At 36.3% G+C, this 20,708-nt stretch overlaps 1 protein-coding gene across 2 annotated transcripts in view; it reads left to right on the forward strand.

Moving 5' to 3' along the window:
* The window catches only part of trpl (transient receptor potential-like), a 37,976-nt gene extending 17,763 nt beyond the window's left edge, over positions 1 to 20,213 (forward strand). For both annotated transcript variants that reach the window (XM_036375210.2, XM_036375211.2), the window contains exons 4-15: positions 3,616 to 3,853; positions 9,834 to 9,976; positions 10,094 to 10,274; positions 10,481 to 10,672; positions 11,031 to 11,265; positions 14,845 to 15,118; positions 15,938 to 16,330; positions 16,700 to 16,895; positions 17,543 to 17,707; positions 17,787 to 18,006; positions 18,533 to 18,872; positions 18,939 to 20,213. In XM_036375210.2, the coding sequence (XP_036231103.2) occupies positions 3,616 to 3,853; positions 9,834 to 9,976; positions 10,094 to 10,274; positions 10,481 to 10,672; positions 11,031 to 11,265; positions 14,845 to 15,118; positions 15,938 to 16,330; positions 16,700 to 16,895; positions 17,543 to 17,707; positions 17,787 to 18,006; positions 18,533 to 18,872; positions 18,939 to 19,899 (3,538 nt within the window). In that variant the 3' untranslated portion in view covers positions 19,900 to 20,213. The remainder of the gene's footprint in view (positions 1 to 3,615; positions 3,854 to 9,833; positions 9,977 to 10,093; positions 10,275 to 10,480; positions 10,673 to 11,030; positions 11,266 to 14,844; positions 15,119 to 15,937; positions 16,331 to 16,699; positions 16,896 to 17,542; positions 17,708 to 17,786; positions 18,007 to 18,532; positions 18,873 to 18,938) is intronic.
* The last annotated feature ends 495 nt before the right edge of the window (positions 20,214 to 20,708 follow it).

Raw genomic sequence — 20,708 nt, forward strand, 5'->3', positions numbered from 1 at the left:
GCAGGTTTCAGTGCCATTGTTAATTGCTTGCTGGTCAGCAAAGCGTTGGTTTTGACAGCTTGAACTTTTGTCGTTCACGTGTCAAAAGTTGTCGCTTACACATATCCTGGTTGGTCAGTTTGCCGCAGCAATTTGTTGTAATTATTATTGTACGGTTTGTTTGTGATAGCTTTTAATGCATCACTGCACTTATGAACTCAATTATTTCGTTGAAAGAATTTTCTTTGTTCGATTTTATATTTGTGCTATAGCGAGTTTTTTGTGAGTTTTAAATGGAGTATTGTAGTTGATGGAAATTGTATGGATTTTTTAATAATAGCGGGTGGCTTTTTTTTAAGTTTAGTAAAAAATAAGAAAAAAAACGGTTCACAAATGAAAAAGCTTTCCATACAAGCACTTAATTCTGATCGTATTTATGGCAGCTATATCATATAGTGATGCAATATCGCCGGTTCCATCAAACTAGATGGTTCTTGGTGAGAAAAAAACGTATGTAAAATTTTAGATCAATATCGTCAAAACTAAGGGACTAAGTCCGGTATATACAGACAAACAGACGGACGTGATTTAGCCATGCTTATCATTTATATATATATATATACATATATATTATATATATTTTTTTCTAGTTTTGATTTGCAAGGTGTGTTTCTTTCTTCAATTGACACAGACTCGATTTTTCTTTGAAATAGCATAAAGAAAGTAGAGACACCAATCATTCTGAAATCTCGTTTTATTATAAATAACAGCATATTCTGTCTTAGATGTTTTCAAGCATCTGATGCCTTTATCTAGTAATGAAACCGTATTTGTATTAGAGTTTCGTACTTATGTTTTTTCTTTTTTTCGTGACTTTTTTTACCGTTTCCATACAGTTTCTGTTCAGCAGGTTCATGATGTGTGTCGTATACTTACTCCCAACCATGAGCATGGAGTTGCTGGTTAGTCACTAAAAATGTGTGTGAGCTGGTGTTGTCCTGACGAGACACAATTTCCCTCCTATTGATCAAAACTGGCTGGTTCTGTGTGATTGCCGCTTTCAATTGGTCCAATTCTTTACAGTATATGCCTGAATAAAGAGTTTGGGGGAAGAAAAGCACCTCATAGTAGATGATTCCTGGACCATTGTTTACGCTGGCTCACCTCTATTCGGCCACGACCATTTTCGCTTGACATTGCCTTAAGAGACCCGCCTTTCATCACCAGTAAGCATCCGCTTCAGATATGGATCGATTTTGTTTTCGCCATAATTGGCTATTACAATATCAAGAACATAAACACCATTCACATACTCACAGGACTGACTTACGCTTTCGTCTTTATCGAAGAAAAAATTTAGGATATATTGCTGTCTATTTTTGAATTATGCTCTAACAATACCAAGTTAAGCAATTTAAAACTTGTTTGAGACATTTTTTTAGTACGAACTATTATCTTTCGGTATATAGCTGTTGGAATTATAATGGACTCTCTTTTACTAAGCCGATTATTTCGCTTAAACTTTATTACTTCAATATTCTAAACTTTTTTCATTAATCTGCATCCTTTGCAATATTTTAAATTTTTCTCCACCTCTATCCTAACTCTATTTCTTCTGCTCTAAACGCCATCCCACATAGCTCCATTTATTTTCCATTCCTCTAATTTCTACCCTCCCACCATTTGCTTGAAGCGTCAATTTGAGTTTGTGAATTTTTTTATATATTTTCTGCCATTTAACTTTTATAATTGTTATTGACTTGGCGCTTTCACGGTCTACTCGGCGGGCACTCTCTCCCTTAAGCGTCTAATGGAGGAATTGTAATTTCAATAAAATGCGAATGCTCGGTTTGTGGTGGTTGTTCGCCGCCGGAAGCGTGTGGTCTGCAGCAAACAATGTGCTAATGCAAAGTTCGGCGAGTTAATTGATATTTTTATGCTATCATTGATTGCCGAAGTTTGGCTATTTGCAGCGTTGAATTGTTTTTCCTTCCGGGTTTTCCACTTGAGAAATTTCAAAATTACAATGTTCTATATTAATATTGATGTTTTTGTTTTCATTTGATTTGATTTCACTTGCTTGCAGCATAGCTTAATTAATGAGAGAATGGCTGCGTGGGATCGCATTACAAATATAAGAAATGGAAGAAAATTAAGTAGTCTGTAAAAATTAGAGTAATTTAGTAGTCTGAAAAAAAAGCAACGATTTACATATTTTTTAGTTGGTTGTTCGAGTAACCCTGCCAGATTTGTTGTGAGCTCTGATTTTGCTTAATATTTTAGGATGATTTTATTTGTTGAATGCCGTCATGAGTCCATGAGTCCAGATCCTTCAAACTGTCCGAATTTTTGTTTCGTTTCGTTAGTAGGTGGTATCTTTCTTCCTCAAGTAAACCCTAGTATTGTTCTTGGTTATTTCTGAGCGGAGGTTACTCTCTTTTTTCTCTCTCTCTTTTTCTAGTATTACCGGTTGCTACCTAATTGAATGGTTTATAAGTCTTGGTTCTCCTTAACTCTTACGACTGCCTACGCTCATTTCGCTGCATTCAGTTGACGTTGTCATTAAGTTCCTCCTCTAATTTGACAAAAATAGGAAAATGAAAATTATTAATATTAACGGCTCATAGTTGGAAAGAACTTATATAAGGTGTCTATCAACCAATTTTTCATCGCCTAAAGTAAAGAAAAAAAAAACTTTTTTTGACTCACCTTATGCCTGAACTCGTTATATTGCTTGATAAGTTTTCAGCCCTTTCTTTGTTAAGTCAGTAATTTTTATCTCTATTAAATTTTAAACACTTTTCCATAATAATACAGTATATTTTGGAATGCTCTCTTATATAGTGCACTGTTGATGACCATACATGATACGAAGAAGCCTTCGCTCCATATGTATTGGTAATAATATCAACAGCATTGGGCAGCTCGTCGCCTGCAAGTTGACCGCAAAGTTTGCCTTCTCTACCCAACGTTTGAAGAGGAAGTCTTGCCAATTTTATAACGTTCATAATGGCCTGTCAACCTTCCATTGGTTGTGCTCATTTGGTAATGGCTTTGACATCGCCATAGATTAGCATGTTTGCTTAAATTCAGCACTCAGCTACAGTCTAGTAATTAAAAGTTTCTTAAAGTACTTTTTTCCCAGCTACCGTGTTTTTCAATTTTCCAATATTGGCATTGATATAAATGACAGCAAGGAAAGCAAGGGCGGGAGGAGAAGGAAGGAAGGTAAAAAAGGAATAGTGTAAGGGGTGCTGAAAAAATATCAAGGTATTGTAAAATATTTTGCATTTGATCATTGTCGGAATTTATAGAATGCGGTCAAGGCTTATTATTGCTGTGCAACGAGTGTATGACTTTGTCATATCCGCTCGGGGATATGCTGTTCTGCACAAGGCTTTTAGCTCTTGCTGCCTCTCACGGTTTTTACTTAATCGCCTTTAATATATTTTTTTAAACATTCTTTGATATTTCCATCATTAGAAATCATTGCTGGCCTTCTTCTTGTTAGTGTTTTTCTGATTTTCCATTATTCTTAAGAATTTTTTGCCTGACGCTTAAAAATGTATACTTTTCTCATTTATAATTTGCTGATTCGATAATTTCGAATAATCGATTCTTTTTATACCCTTTTAGAATTCTGCAGAAGGCCCATCGCAAGCGCCACATCAATATCAATTGCATGGATCCTTTGGGGCGTCGCGCGCTCACCCTGGCCATTGATAATGAGAACCTTGAAATGGTTGAATTGTTGGTGATTATGGGCATTGAGACGAAGGATGCTCTACTGCATGCCATTAATGCGGAATTCGTTGAGGCTGTAGAGCTGCTGCTGGAGCATGAGGAACTTATCTATAAGGAAGGCGAACCCTATGTGAGTAAAGAGAAAAAAAAATATATATACATATATTATCCTGAAAAGTAGCTCATTTAATGATGATAAATAAAAATTAATCGAAATTCGAGTGGAACATTACATGTATCCAAAAGTCTTTAGTTCCAAAGAAAGTTACAACTGATGAACAACTAGACTTGATGTAAGCAATCTATTCCAACTATACGAATACATGATACCTATAGAGATATCTATAGTACCATTAACATTTGTAATACTAGAACACTCTAATCTGTTGTCAAGTCCCAAGACTGATAAGCCTTTCTGATAGACACGTTCGGAGTCATCTCCGCCTCCCGACGACGAAAGCTCTGGGTGAAACTGTTTACCAGACTTAGTGTAAATATTTCATCTTATTGGACAATGGATATGGCCACGCCCACTTTAGGGGATATATCATATGCAATACATATATGGGACTACCTTCATATTTTTGTGTTACAGTTGGAAATCACACTGCAGCCACGCCTACTTTCTATAGAAGACCTTTTTATCTATCATCAGATTCTTTCGCTTGACAATAGATAATTCAATGAATATATCGAAATAGAACTGTGCTGGTTTGGCAACTTCCAATGAGAAAATATTACAAACAGACTATATAGTTTCAAGCCCACTGATACTGAATAAATATGGATAAAATCGGTTCATTACTTCCCCTAACCCCTATATATTGAATAAAATAGATTTTGTCATACCGATACCATATTTGAAAAGCTCTGCATCGGTAAATAATGGTATTAAGAGTGTATATTTTTTTTTCCGGTCAGAATATGGTCTGGTATTGAAAATGTATAAATAAGATTCATTTCTTTCCCTAGCGCCTATAGAGCTAATAAAATTTGGGTTTTAATTCCAATTATTGTTAGATATATGGCCAATATATTAGTACTAATGTTGGATATACTATTTACTTAGTTATGTATATAGTTTGGTACAGAAACTATATGAAATCCATTCATGAATTACTCCTCATATAACTAATATAAGGATTCGCCATATTTAAGCTGACTGGACCACATATACTCGTATGTGTATTGTTACGATATACTATTCGATTTCCCACGAATTTAGCATGTTTCTACTAGTTTAACTGAATCTTTCGGGTCAAATATTGAGAATAACTTATGAAGTTCACTTTTCAAAATCTCATTAAATTATTTAACACTTTTAAGCTCAAAATATATAAATTTATTCGAAAATCGATTTACAATATTGACGCATTATTCAATGGCCACAACAACAAACACATGCGCGCATGATTCGTCTAAAATTCTCTTAAAGTCTGATGGACTAGTAGTATGCTTGTATGCACGAATGTGAGTAGAACACTAGCAAGCGTCAATTCTTGCGAACGTCTTTTGCAACATCGACAAAAATGTCAGCGCCTAATGAATTGACAACTGCCATGCGGGCGCTGTCGGTTGGTGTCTGCTGCTGCCAGCGGAAGAGCTGGCGATACTTTAAACGCATTTGTAGTGAGCTGCTGAGATTGATAGAGCATATGTGTCATACTTAAATATATATACATACAACTACAATAAGCATATGTAAACGTGTATTTTCGGCACTATGGTTTGCCTCATATGTGACACACATAGCTACATACTACATATATATATACTCGTATGTACATATGATATATATGGACCTATCAATACTTGATAGTGTGTGTGTGTATTTCAATAAGCTGTCTGTCAATAAACTTTATTAATACAACACTTGACACTTGTGCTGACACAGGCATAATTGAAGACGTTTAGCTAAATGGAAGTTTGTATGCAAGCAAATACCAACACAGGCACAAATATACATATATATATATATATGAAAAGCTTAAAAGTATGAAGGCTGCTATTAACACTTTTTATGTGAACTATGCTCACCAATCGTAGGCACAAATATACATGCATAATCGATGTGTGTGAGATGTTGTCCATACATCAATACGTATGTATGTGTAATTTTGTATTTTAGTGCCAGGAAGTATTACCTCAACACCCCGCCCAATGCTCGTTAAGACAGTTGCCTCGTTAGTCACGTACTTATCACAGATTTTCAAAGAGACGACAAGTGTTTGCTAGCAAATTTTTTTCTCAAGCAGGCAAGACACAGTTTAAAATGCTCTATTGGTGGTGAATATAGAAATTTAATTTATTTTTGCCTGCCTTTAAATAAAGGGCATATGGCTGACTTGCAGTTCATTGAAATTAAACAAATTTGATTTTTTTGTTGTTTAAGAAATCTTAGAGAATATTATGTTTACAAAATATTTTACTTTTAGTACTTGTATCACAGCGTTGTACTTTACTATATTACTACAATATATATCTGAATTCACCAGCATACAAGAAAGTCTTCGAGTTTGTCTTTCAAATCCTATTTGCCTCAAAAATGTAATGCTTCTGCGAGATTACCCATTCTTTGTTCCTAAATTTCTTACAAGCAGGTTTATCTTTAGTAACGAAAAAAATGTCGATGTGAACCAGATTTTTCTCAGTACCGTCATTTAGTTGTTGTTTTTGATCTATGAAAGCTCCTGTTGAGTTGAGTTGTGTTATTGATAAATTTTTTGGCATTGGATTTATAGATGTACTGTTTTGATATGTTAATTGTCATTTTAATTTTCGATATCTTAGCTTGCATGAGTTATGTCTGACATATTTCGTTGTCTTTGTTGGTATTTAAGTTTCCGATAGTTTGCTTAGTATAAGAGTTAGCGGTATCGTGCTTCGATTTTTCTCTTGGCAATTAAGTTATCGATATATCTTTGGAAATTTTATTTATCGATAAAATTTCCATGTTGTGACTAATTTTCCTTGAAAATATTATCAAACGTATCATTTTAATCAAACCCGGTTTCTGTCGAAGCAATATAAGGCATTTTAGCAAGTTTATCGCTGAACATCGAGTGCTCAGTAACCATCAGATCTCCGAGCCGAATTTTGAAAAGGTCAAACGTCAGATAAATTGTGAAGCAGATTTAATTGTTTTGAAGTTTTAGGAAGATATCCTTTGCAGGATTTTGTTAAATAGACCAAGCAACTTTTTTGAGTAGTCTCAGGTCCTTCCATGATAGGAAGAAAATAAATATATATATATATATATGTATATATACCCTTTTGCGATTACCACATTTTCGATTCCACTTGAACGTGGAGTTCATTGAAATGCAATACGATTGTGATATGACTTTTATACTTACGAGTATTGTAACCATATGGTAGAGGCAGCCTGGTAACCCCAACTTTATAATTGTGCTTCAAAAACCCTCTAATTTCTGCAGGAAGTGGCAGGTGGGGCCGTCACCAATTATTTACCTAGTTTATTACGAACTCGCTAAAATATGTAAATTTGATTTGTATTTATTAATATTAAGCATAGTAGGCGATAATGAATGATAATAAAGCAAAATGGCCTGAGCAGCGTTAGTTATGTTTATGTGTGGCAAACCAGTTAGGCCTAACCAGATGTTGACTACCAATCCCATTATTGTTATAGACTGTATATAATTATATATTAAGCGTTGTTTAGAAAATTGCTTAAAAATTTATTTATAATTATAATTGTAAACAATAATATACTTGCAAGTCAGGAAGCGCAAAATTTTTAGGCTGCATTGCCATGGCTTGTGTAGCTATTTGGCGCCAAACTGCACGCCTATTAATAACATTTGAATAAAAACATTGCAAATGCAAACAAATTACTTTCATTTTCATATAAATTTGCATGCGAGTTAGATGTGTGCAGCCACATACACACACACACAAACATATACACAATAATTTATTCATACACATAAATGTAGCGTATACGCCTAGGTGTCGCTGTTTAGCAAAGGCATTAGGGCTCAAACAATGCTGTAGGCAAACACATGAATGAATGTATAATAATAAAATGTGTGCTGAGCTGAGTGGGAAAGGTTTGCAAAATTAGCTGTATTTGTATATGTGTTTATGGAAATGTGTGTGTTTCAGCCAGTGCGCACTTGACTGCCTCATCAAGCAATCATTTATGCATTCATTCACGCAAACAGCTATTCATCGTGCTATTTTTATGCTTTTGAATATATTCATAAGCATTTTTGCTATATTCACATGCTGCAGCTATGCATATATAAGCGAAGACACACACACATTTCAAAGAGTTTGTCTACACAAAAAAAAACGTCAATAGGAGAATATATGCATGTGTGTGTCTTCGTACGTGTATTCATATGCAAAAGTGTTGCCGTTGCCTTTCACCTTTACAGTTTGTTGTCGCAAATGTTATAGCACGCTTGATTAGGCACTTAATGTGCCAATGGGTAGGCAGGAAATCAACGCGCGCCGGCGTGTGGTGGAATGTGTGGAATGATGCGTGAAAGCAGCTGAGCCGCTGAGCTGCAGAAGTGTCAACGCTGTGTCCTTGACTTTGTTGCATACAAGCATATATGTTTATATGAGATGGTATGTGTGTTTTGCTTGCCTGCTGACACAATTCGGTTTCTTTGTCTTCGCACCGACCTTTATATATAAGCCGATGACTGAGTGAGGTATTCAAGTGTGGCTAATAGGCAGCCATTTAACATTCAATCACGGGTATAATAATAGCCATACATATATTATTTTTTTCTTTATTCTTGTGCGTATTCAATATAAGAACAATTTTTAAAAATATTAAAAAAAAAATTTAGTAAGCTTTAATAATAATTAATTCAAGTAATTAACCTAAAAATGTTTTATTATTTTTGATTTTAATTTCAATATTAGTATTCTTGTAAACGTAATTATTAGAAAACAACATTTGATAATTCATTTTTGATACGAATTCTTAAAACCCTAAACAATGAAATTGTGAAAAATTGTTGACCAATATATATAGTATAAAACCAATGAGAGGCACGGAAATAGTAAATTATTATATTATTAAAAGGAAATTAATTTCGTATATGATACTAGAATATGTGAAGCACAGAAACGGTTGCATTCATTATTTACTGTATAGTATATTTACAAATTTGAAAATGTTTAAATAATATTGTACAATATATTTGAATTATCGATATGATAGTTGGAAACTCTCCATCAGTAAGTGAGTTATCGACATTTTGAATTGAGATAATTGTTAGAATTTGCGTTCCCGATTTATTTTTCCGATATCTCTATTGGTTATCGATATCATATTTCGATATTTTTGTTAGAATTTGAGTTATCGATATATTTTGGGCATTCAATGCATCGATGTGTTGTTTCAATTTGTTTTTGTTATCGATATCACTTTCGATATCTTCGTCGGCATGCGTTAACGATGACATATTTCGTTACATTCGTTCTTATTTGAGTTACTTTGCTTGGCATGGGATATCGATGTAATTGTGTAAGAGTTATCGATATAATGTTTAGATTTTTTTTATTATTTAATATGTATTTATTTATTTATGTAATGAGGTTAATATATTTTTGAAAATTATATTTATCAATAAAAATTTTCGATTTTTCGCAGGCATGAATCATTGATGTACATTTTCGATACCCATTGGAAATTGAATTGTCGCTGTATTTTATCGATATCTTTGTTTTAAATGAGTTATCGATATCGTCACTCAACATATGATTTATCATTAGATTTATGTATTGTTTAAACAAATAAACTTCCTCCGGCACTAATTTCGAACAATTTTCGAATTTTCCATATGATAATCATTATTTGATCTTAAATTACACTTTCGAAGAATATATGCATGTTATGTGAGCGACAACCTCAATTAAAACTAAATGCTTTAATATTTTCTATGGAAAAGTCTGTGTTAATTTGTTTAAAAAGCACAATGCTGATGTAATATGAAAACAATATTTTCAAATTTTTTTCATAAATTCGTTAATTTTAATTTCGATATTTTTCACTCATGAAACTCAATTAGTTATGTGTATTGTACATGTTTATTAATTTTTTTTTTCACTTTATTCACTTCTTTCAGAGTTGGCAAAAAGTCGATATGAATACAGCTGTGTTCCCACCCGACATCACACCGCTGATATTGGCTGCTCATAAAGACAATTTTGAGATTTTAAAAATATTATTGGATCGTGGCGCTGCCGTACCGGTGCCACATGATATACGGTGCGATAACTTACTGTGTATTCGCTAAAGTTAGATGACATAGTATATTTCTGCAATTTGTAAAAAAATTATTCTTGATAATTAACAACTTCGTTCTTTGCTTTTCCTTCATTTCAGCTGTGGTTGTGATGAGTGCGTACGTTTGTCAAACGAAGACTCGCTACGTCATTCTTTGTCACGTGTTAATATTTATAAGGCCTTGGCGAGTCCATCACTCATTTGTCTCACCTCCAGTGATCCATTGCTCACTGCATTCCAACTTTCATGGGAGTTGCGAAATTTGGCTTTTACAGAGCAGGTGAGTTAATAATAAGTAGACAAGCGCTTCAGCAAAACATAAATTGAACTGTAAAAGCAATAAATGTATTGCAAAATATAATATTATAATTTAGTTGATATTTTTTGTAATTGGATTTATCTATCGAGTTATTAATATACCGTATATGTTAATTTGATTATCAGGTAGCAGATATCCGAAAATCTTAATTTTATATGTTGTTGCAGGAATGCAAGGCTGAGTATATGGAATTGCGTCGTCAATGCCAAAAATTTGCTGTTGATCTGTTGGATCAAACACGTACTTCGAATGAACTGGCCATTATACTCAATTATGATCCAGAGATATCTACATACGAGCCTGGCGATCGCATGAGCTTGAATCGACTTGAACATGCCATTATGTATAAGCAAAAGAAGGTAAGTGAAGGAAAAAAAAAAATTTAGTTGAAAAAGTTGTTTTTGTTAATATTTTGAAATGATATAAATCTTAGGCAATAAGTAGTTTTATTTATGGCCAGTGCTACTACTATACTTTAGAACGAGCAAAAAAATATCCACTCCATTAATCGAGTAATGAGCTTGTCTTGCCACGTTTATCTTATTTTCGTATTTACTTTTGTTTGAGGAAATTTTTTCAGCTGCGTTGGTTGCTCTGATCACATTTTTACGCTTATTTCGAGCATTTTCAATTTACACTCTTAAAACTTTTTTTTTATGAATTCTCACCTAAAAATTTGTTTGAAATTTAATTACAATTTTTTTGCTCTGCTTTCAGTTTGTTGCCCACTCGAATATCCAACAGTTGCTCTCCGCGATTTGGTACGATGGCTTACCCGGTTTTAGGCGTAAAACGGTACTCGAAAAGTTCTGGTGCATCGTACAAGTCGCAGTGCTCTTTCCCGTTTATTGTATGGTCTACATGTTTGCGCCCAACTGTCGCACCGGTATTTTGATGCGTAAACCGTTTATGAAGTTTCTCATACACGCCTCGTCCTATCTGTTCTTCCTGTGTAAGTATGAGAAGTTCAGAGAGTAAAGAGTGAAAAGTATGGTGAATGTGTGGCTGTGTAAATATGTTTTGGTAAAAGTCAAGTTTGCATATGTGTGTGTGTGCAACTACTTTAAAGCTCAAGTATCAATTATTGGAGTTTCTACCCAAACAGCTTAAGCGCTTTATCAATTTGTGTGGAATGCATTGTGTAACGTTTATGTAATGCGAGTAGCTGTTAATTTATATCGAAGCGGGTATACTGCTAAGTGCGTGCTTTGTGAGTCCCCAGAGCTGTGCGGTTCAACAATAATTTTTGATTAATAAGCGGCAACATAGTGTTATCTTGCTGATCTCAACGGCTTGTCTATGTAAAACGAAGACTTAGTACTAGAGAGTTGAGAGAAAAATATTGCAGCCAGTGCCTATCAACGTCTAGAATAAGATAAGAAATTACCACAAAATATAAACTTTGCGTGTGTATAAATAAATAAGACTGCACTCGCAATAATTTGAAGCTTATGCCTTCTATATGTACCTATGCCATAGCAGTATGTGTGACCAAAACTCACCGCTAGAATATCACGCAGGCATTTATCTACGAAATACCAGCACAGTAAGCGCCTCAATCTGCTGTCATTTTATTTCGTGTTTTAGCAAGACATTTACTCCCAAATCTTACTCGCTTACTCTCTCTCCCTCACTTTCCCCTCTCTCTATCTGACAGCTGTCAACGCTTTTCGTGCGCCTCAAGCGCAATGCGTGCAAATCACTAATCTTTCCAGTCCATTAAGTTTTCTGTTGATGGCATATTTGCTGGCTGTCATTTTTGTTAATAGTTTGAGCCGCTTAAGAGTGCATGAAATGGACAGTTCACCTAACGGTTATTAGCACTTGTCTGGTCAAAAGTAATTTGCTGTTGTCACGTCAAATCGCTATCGTGCTTTCTCAGCATGTTGTTCTCTTAAAGATTGAAAGTAGAATTTTTTTATGGTTATATAATAATATTTTAAGTGCAAATATGCTTTTGGGCATTAAGAGTTTTACGAAAACAATTCGTAAGCTGTTATAGCAAAGCAAAGCTTTCAGTAGGCATTAATAACATACAAAAATGTATAAAATACCCTGTTTACCAGTGAGACCACGGATTCCATTAAAAATAGCTAATTCTAATAAAATTGAAGTTTTTCGTAAACATTTTTATATAAAATAAAAACTGTGTCCATGGAACTAGCATCGTTTGACGTAAATATATATCGAGATTTTTCAAATACCTTTTATTTGATATCCATATTGCAAAATTTTCTTTTTTTTTATTTATTTGCGCTGGCAACCCTACTGAATTTTTTTTCGATAAATTTTTTTTTCAGAAACATGTGTAGTACGGTTTGTGTATTGAAATAATTCTTTTATAATACAATATATTATAAATTTATTTAAATTTTTTTTTATATAAAATTTTGAATATTTGGCAACTCTTCAGAAAATTAAATTGAACTAAGGGCATTACTAAAGCTGTGTACGTTAATAATTTCTTTAAATAGTTATTTTATTTTATTAACTGAAAGTAATAAAAAAATTTAAATAGGTGGCAACGCTTCCAAAAAATATATGCATTAAAAGACGTTTCTCAACCTATTTGTTGTTATACCTTTAATTTAGTAGTTTGCTTAATTGTGTATCTATTTTTATTTCGTGAATTGAGTAGTTTGTAAATATTATGCAGGTGGCAACCTTCCAGAAAATTTTTTTAACAGTAAGATTTCACAAACCGCCGCGGTTCGATAACCATATTGTGGTCTTACAAATTTGTTTGTCTTCTATTGTAATTTTCTAATTGGTGGCAACCTTCCAACTTGACGCTTGTTTTGAATTTGTTATTAGTCTTTAAGAGCAGTAAGTTAGATCTCTATTAAGAAAATAATACCTGCTCAGCATGGACAGCAGCTCCTTTCATGAGGATGACGGACCCTAGAACAAGACATGTTTCCGAAATCCACTTTGAGGTAACCCTCAAGGGTTTCTAAAACTTTTTGATAGAAGACTCACTTACACTTTGAATTATTTTAGTTATATAGTTGCATAATTCGACATGGCTTCAACATCTAACTATAACTGCAAGACTTTTGAAGTCTGGCATAAAGCAGTCTTAGTACAAGTACCTAGTGAAATGCCTATAAGTACATCGCCAGCTGGGCGACCAAGCAAAAATCAAGCCAATTGTGGATACCCTATACTGATGTGCACCGCGTTATAGTGAGGGCGTTCTGCATCGACCGGAACAAATAGCAGTCTGAAGGTACAAGATCTGGGTTATACGGCGGGTGAGGCAAAACTTTCCAGCCACTCTTTTCCAAATGTGTTTAGGATTATCAGTCACAATCCGATACAGAGCGAATTTTTTCCAATGTATGCTTGGATTATTGGAACTGGTTCGGGCACAACTGAGGAGCTCCTGCCAACTGCACCTGTACGTCAAAATTCATGGCCACATGCATTGAACATACTTAAAGATCTGTCTTTAATCTGTCTGTCTTCTGGTTTGAACGAGACGGAGATGAGTATAGCATTAGCCTGTCAGCCATTTCCGGGAGATGTCACTCTTGCCTACTGAGGTGACAGAATGCTGCTCTCTTCAGCCCTAATTTTAAACTAACCTCAACCTTACCACCTGAGCTCAGCCTTACCAACGCGAATATAATTATAGACTAAATAGATTTATTTAAACCCGATTTTCGTTTGAAAAGGACAAGCACTAGTAATTGATTGCATAATTTTACTTAGTTCTTCACATTTCCTTCAATATATGTCATTTCGTGGCACACATCATCCCTAGTAATGACAATTGAGTCAAATAGTATTTGTCAAACATTTAGAAACCCATTTATGACATTTTCTAATCGAGTCTAACAGACAGCGACAATAATAAATACTTCAGCGGTTGAAGTAAATACCCACGGGATTGTGGCAGCAATTGTTGCAGTGAAGCCAATGCGCTGTGAACTACAACAACAGCAATGATACAGTAAAATAAGAAATGAAAGAAGGCAGCCAACAAAAATGAGCTTGTTGTAGATAAAAGACACAGGAAACGGAAGCCAGTGGTCAGTGTGGTCTGTGGCAGGAGTAGAGCAAAATCGACTTATATTTATAGACTTATGTGCTGCACTTATGTGTATTACAGCGTGTCTGCAGTGGTGTGTGCGTGCATGTGTATGAGTTTGTAACGAAGTGCTTTTAGTGTGACGACTACAAGCGCTTGACAGCCGCAACAAATAAGCAGTTATCAAAGCCATACAATGCTCAGACACGTTGGCAGCTTGAAAAGATTCCGGGCAATATTTTTCAATTTCTCAATTTATCTTCTCTCTGCCTTTCAGCCATTTTGTTTGCACTTTTTCAAACATCAAATGAATTTTTTCTCTTTACTTTTTGCTATAATTTTCTGCTTTCAACATTCTGCTGACTGTTGCACTTGGTTCGCACGTCCAACGCTGTCCTTGAATGCAACGCTCTGCCGGCGCGTCGTTCCGCTTGTCAACCATTCAAACATTCTCTCTCTCACACAAACACACACACACACACCAACTGTGGCAAACAGTCATACTAATCCTGGTCTCACAGCGTGCCGACGACGATGTCATACGTCTTTTTGGCACCGAACGCATGCGGCAAACGTTGGCCGAAGAACAGCTGCGTCAGCGTGGCAAAGCACCGACTAAGCTGGAGTTGCTAGTTGTCTTCTATGTGTTCGGCTTCATGTTTGAGGAGGTGCAGGAGATTTTTACGTTGGGCATGAAGAGCTACTTGCGGAATATGTGGAACTTCATTGATTTTCTGCGCAACAGCTTGTACGTCAGCGTCATGTGCTTGAGGTAAGTGCGAGCGGGCGTGTTGTGGGTGTTATAAAAAAGGTTGAAATCGAAAATAATTTTAATAAAATTTATTCGCTACAAATAGCAATGCGATAAAAAAAAATGTTAGCTTCTCAAGCTATAATATCCTTCACAAATACGAAAGTTTTTTTAAAGAACTTGATTTTGATCAGTTAGTTTGTGTGACAGCTATAAGCTATAGTGATTCGATCTGCACAATTTCTACGAAGAGTATGGCGTTGCCTTAGAAAATAACTCTTGACAAATTTCGTAAAAAAATCTGCTCAAATGAAACAGCTTGCCATACAAGCACTTGATTTCGAATGTTCAGTATGTTTGACAGCTATATGCTATAGTTTTCCGATATCGGCTTTCCAATAAATGAGCTCAGATCATTATCTCAAAAACTGAGGCGAACTAGCGCCCACAGCAATGAACAGCAAATGAAACGGAAATAGAATTTTCAGGAAGTCTAAATTTGTAGGCAAGAGCAATATTTCCAGACTCGTCTCGAGGTACCTCTAGGTGTGAAAAATATGTAAATTTCTATTTATCCGCGTAACTTTCGTATGGAAAGTTCAAATAGTAAGTGAATTCAGTGGTAATTATACAGCTGCAATTTGACTTGAGGCGGTCTCGTTTTCACCACTTATCCGACACATTTAAGCAACTCCAGAAAGTTATACCAATAACATTCGATTTTCCATAAGCATTGTCGTCTCCAGACGTGCTTCTGTCATAAAACGACTTGCTATAAGATTCAACCGACCTTTCGGAGTCGACTATAAAACTTTTATTAACTTTTTTTCTTGCTTTTAGAATCCTCGCCTACATACAACAAACCAGCGAAATCGCCCACAATCCAAAAATGGCGTTCGTGCCGCGCGAAAAATGGGACGACTACGATCCACAGCTAATTGCTGAGGGTCTACTAGCCGCCGCGAATGTATTCTCAGCACTCAAACTAGTACATCTATTCTCGATTAATCCGCACTTGGGGCCGCTACAGATCTCACTAGGACGCATGGTGATTGACATTGTGAAATTCTTTTTCATCTACTCCTTGGTGCTGTTCGCCTTCGCTTGTGGTCTTAACCAGTTGTTGTGGTATTTCGCCGATTTAGAGAAGAGTAAATGCTATAGCCTGCCTGATGGTTCAGCCGATTGGGGTGGTAATGGCGATTCGTGTATGAAGTGGCGACGCTTCGGAAAGTAAGTGGAACAGGGATAGTTAAGTAATTTCTTAATGCAATTAAGTGCGCAGCTTGGCTCTCTATGCTGCGTTTGACAAAAATCATTGAACAGTACTAATTCGTTGGCCATATGCATTTTGTTCCATTTGTTCTTTCTCTATTTATCTTTCTTTGTCAACCCGATGTCTTCTGATTGCTGTAGTATAATATTTCAATCGAAATATTTTCGACGTCATCGGCTCTTCAGTTTTGTATTATCCTTCATTTGCTCATCATTCCAGCCGCCATAGATTATTTGCAATTATTCATTACTTATTCAGAACTCACACATACACATGCACATATTTCTTTCAATATACATATTATACATTTGATTTCTCTTTTGCAGCCTCTTCGAGTCATCGCAATCACTCTTCTGGGCCAGTTTCGGCATGGTTGGCCTGTCCGATTTCGAGCTGACCGGCATTAAATCATACACACGCTTCTGGGGTTTGCTGATGTTCGGCTCGTACAGTGTCATCAATGTGATTGTATTGTTGAATCTACTCATCGCGATGATGTCCAATTCATATGCCATGATTGATGTAAGTTGAAATTGCTGAAACGAATGAATGAAATGAACTCGCCGCTGTAGCGAGCTTGCAAAAGACCGGAAGAACCGCTGACAAACAACAAGACAGAGCGACAACTGAAACAGACTTTTTACACAGAAAAATATGTGCAAATGAATAATTTGTAGTTGGCAGAGACTACTAGCGTGTGGGTGGGGATGACGGCCGATTGTTAAATGACGAAGTTGTTGAATTGATATGTCAGCAAGCTGGTAAGTCACCGTTTTGTCTGCGCCGAACGGACGACGAACAAAGAATGACAGATAAAGGCGTCGTAGTGTCGGTGAAGATGCACGTAAAGATTGAACTGATTACCAACCCAAACTTTCTGACTTTCTCTTACAAGCGTGGACGTAAAGCATGTGCTACCCACGCAGGCATAGACCAAGCAATTGTCACAAACCGTCTGGCCGATCGTCACGTACGCACAATGAAAGCGCCGACGGAAGGATGCGTCTGCCTGTGACCAAAATAGATTTATTTGTTTGCGCTACAATGCCGTTTGACCAAGTCAATGCTTGATTTATGCGTGCAACGTTTGTAGACACAAAAGCTTTAGATTTAGCTTTTTATCACCTACTTATGCACTCCTCCAACGTACACGCTTTGTTTTCTTTCAGGAACACTCGGATACGGAATGGAAATTTGCACGTACCAAATTGTGGATGAGTTACTTTGAGGACAGCGCCACTTTGCCGCCACCCTTCAATATTATGCCTTCGGCTAAGTGGTTAATCAGAGTGTTCCGCAAATCGAGCAAGGAGATCGATAAGAAGCGTTCGAAGGTACAGCTAATTAGGCACTAAATGGCCGCATTTTATTATGTGAGATACTTATGGGCAATTGTTTAACGCTATTTCACAGAAGCGTCAGCTTAAGGATCAGGATAATGCCTATGACAATATAATGCGTTCGTTGGTTTGGCGTTTCATTTCGGCGGAGCATCGCAAATTCGAAGAGAATCCTGTCACCGAAGATGACATTAATGAGCTGAAATGCGAGATTTCCACAATGCGCTATGAGATATTGGATGTGTTCGAGAATAGCGGCTTGGATTGTTCGAGCGCTAGCAAGCGTGAGAAACGTAAGTGTGATTGAGAATATTAAGAAGAATGTCATAAAGCAGCATTTGAGGAGTGAAGTTAGAATTCAGTGCGCTGTGGGTTAATTTTTTGAATTGCAAGTGCACTATATATTATACATACTAGTACGACATGAAAGGTAGGGGGGCCCTATAAGAATTTATCCTATATTTTGTCATCTTGATATATATGCAATTTTTAAAAAGGCTTTAAGGATAGATAATTTTATATGTGTTCTCTGATTAATTTCATTTGCCATTATCACCAAGATAGGAAAAACTCATTTAGCGTTCGGAGTGTTTCGCTCTCTCCAAAATCGATAATAACTCAAATTGAAGTAACTCGGATAGGGTTTTTGTAGTTAATATAAAATAAATATTGTTTGGAAAAAATTCGGACTTTTTCGGAGTTTTCCGAAAATTTCGGAGTTATTTAATCTTGTATAAAATAACGTTATAAATCAAGACAGATAATTTTTAATTAACGTGTGTATTTTTTGTCATTATTTTGAACGTATTCTACTTGTAGCGTCACGTGCCAAGCGCAACAAAGTGTGGGAGCGGCGTCTCATGAAGGGTTTCCAGGTGGCGCCAGTACAAGTCGTCTACGAAGATACTAATTTCAATGTGAATGGCGAAGGTGAAATCAACGAAATCAAAATCGAGAAGGAGCCCTCGCGCGATCCCAATGAAACACCGATCGAGCGTTTCCGGCGTGTTGCACACACTGTGGCCGCGCAATCGGCAACACACAAATGGACCGTTGTGCTGCGTGGTGTAACCAAGAATTCGCAGATTGGACGCTGCAGCAACTATCACGATGCCGACAATTTGCAACACCTTGGAAAGGCGATCGAAGAGGCGAAGCGGTGAGTAATTTGTTTGAAGTAATCACAAACGAACTGAAACTATAATTTTTGATATTTTCTGCACAGACTCTTCATGCTCAGTCCCACCTTTTCACGTCCAGGCATCGAGTCGCCGACACCGATCGAGTTCGAAGATGAGAAGACCTCAACGCTACTGGATTTGCTCAATAAGATAAGTGAAGAGATCGATGATCACTATGACACACCTAACGCCAGGACGGCTGAAATGAAAAAGCGCGAATTACTACGCGCCTTCCATCAACAACAAGCACCCACCTACAAAGAGCAAACATTTCTAAGGCAAAACAAACCGAAATTGCAGCCAGCGGAGCAAGTGCAACTGACACGCGCCAAGACTGCACCAGAAATAGAGCTTAACAAGGCCGGCAAAGTACCGACTAACAACAAGGTAAACAGCAATAGCAGCAAGCCCACCAATGAATTGTCCCTCTCTGCCGCATCTTTAGACAAGCAGCAGCAGTCCACTAAAGCGTCTGCACCAAAAGCGCAAGCGCCTGGCAAAGCAATTAGTGCGGCTACTAGTGGACCCAGCGGTTCGGTGAAGAAATCAACTGCACCGCAAGCACCGCCTAGCTATACACAGAGCAACATTAGCAGAAGCAGCGGCGCAAATGACAGAACCGGCAGTCGTCACACGCCATTTTCTGTAGAGTTCGGTTACTCTGGACGGCGACCAGGCTACACCGGACCCACCGCTAATGTTAACTCCTTCGACATCGATGTGGTCGATTTGGATGATATGGATACGGATAGCGAACAATACTATCACACCAACGATGACAATGTCTCCAACGTCAGTTCGGTTGCCAAGTTAAGCCCCATGCAGCCGGCAGGCGGCGCAAGACCAAAAGAAGTTCGTGCAGAGCTAACGCGAGACTTTAGCATCGAAAATGAGAAGCAGCCGAAGGCTACAAGGCATCAGTCGTCGGGTGGTAATCATAACGGTGGTAGTGGCAATCGCGCGCTACCACCGCCGGTGGATCGTAATGGCAAGCAGTGGATGTAAGCGTTAGCGAATTGTACTTCAAGTTGCTTAGTTAGCTCTAAAAAAATGTATGAGAAAACTTTTAATAAATATATAAAGGAAATAAATAACTGAATAACAACTCAATTCAACAATTGAAATACAACATTACCGTTATGTCGTTGCCAACTTCGAAAATTGTGTGCCTTCTTCGAAATTTTGCAGCCAAGAACAACGTTACTCTGAGCCGTGCAATTGAATTTTATGAAATGAAATTTGCTGTTGCAATTAAAAGCAAATGTTTGTTAACAAAACTCAATAATAAATTGTTATTTAAATATCAACAAAACAATAAATACCGTATTTTATTTCAACATAGCTTTCCAATTAATGTTATTTACATTGCCAAGTTGCGTATACGCACTGTTGGCTTCTGATTGGAGACCAACAAAAATAAAATTAAAATTAATTTTATTTTCTTATTATCACCTACGATACACATACTCTGCTGTACAGCAAATATTTGAGTAGTTTATTTGAAGCAAACGCATGGAAATGAGACCAGCTAGTAGATTAATATCTAACTGAGGCAATTAGCTTCATACACATCTGAAAATTATTATTAGTAGGGACATGTAGTTTATGATCAAAGAGAAATTTCAATTTAAGTTAAACACATGAAAACCAAAATTATTTATTATTACTTAAACTTAAACTACAAATCAATAATAACAATTGATGTAACTAAGCAAATATTGCGCTGCTTCAGAAATAATATTGTTGTTTGTAGAACTTTAATGCAAGCGTAGAGCCTTAAATCTGACATACAATTTTTTTTTGTGGGTATTATA

The sequence above is a fragment of the Bactrocera oleae genome, chromosome 4 (assembly GCF_042242935.1).
Source record: "Bactrocera oleae isolate idBacOlea1 chromosome 4, idBacOlea1, whole genome shotgun sequence".
NCBI lineage: Eukaryota > Metazoa > Arthropoda > Insecta > Diptera > Tephritidae > Bactrocera > Bactrocera oleae.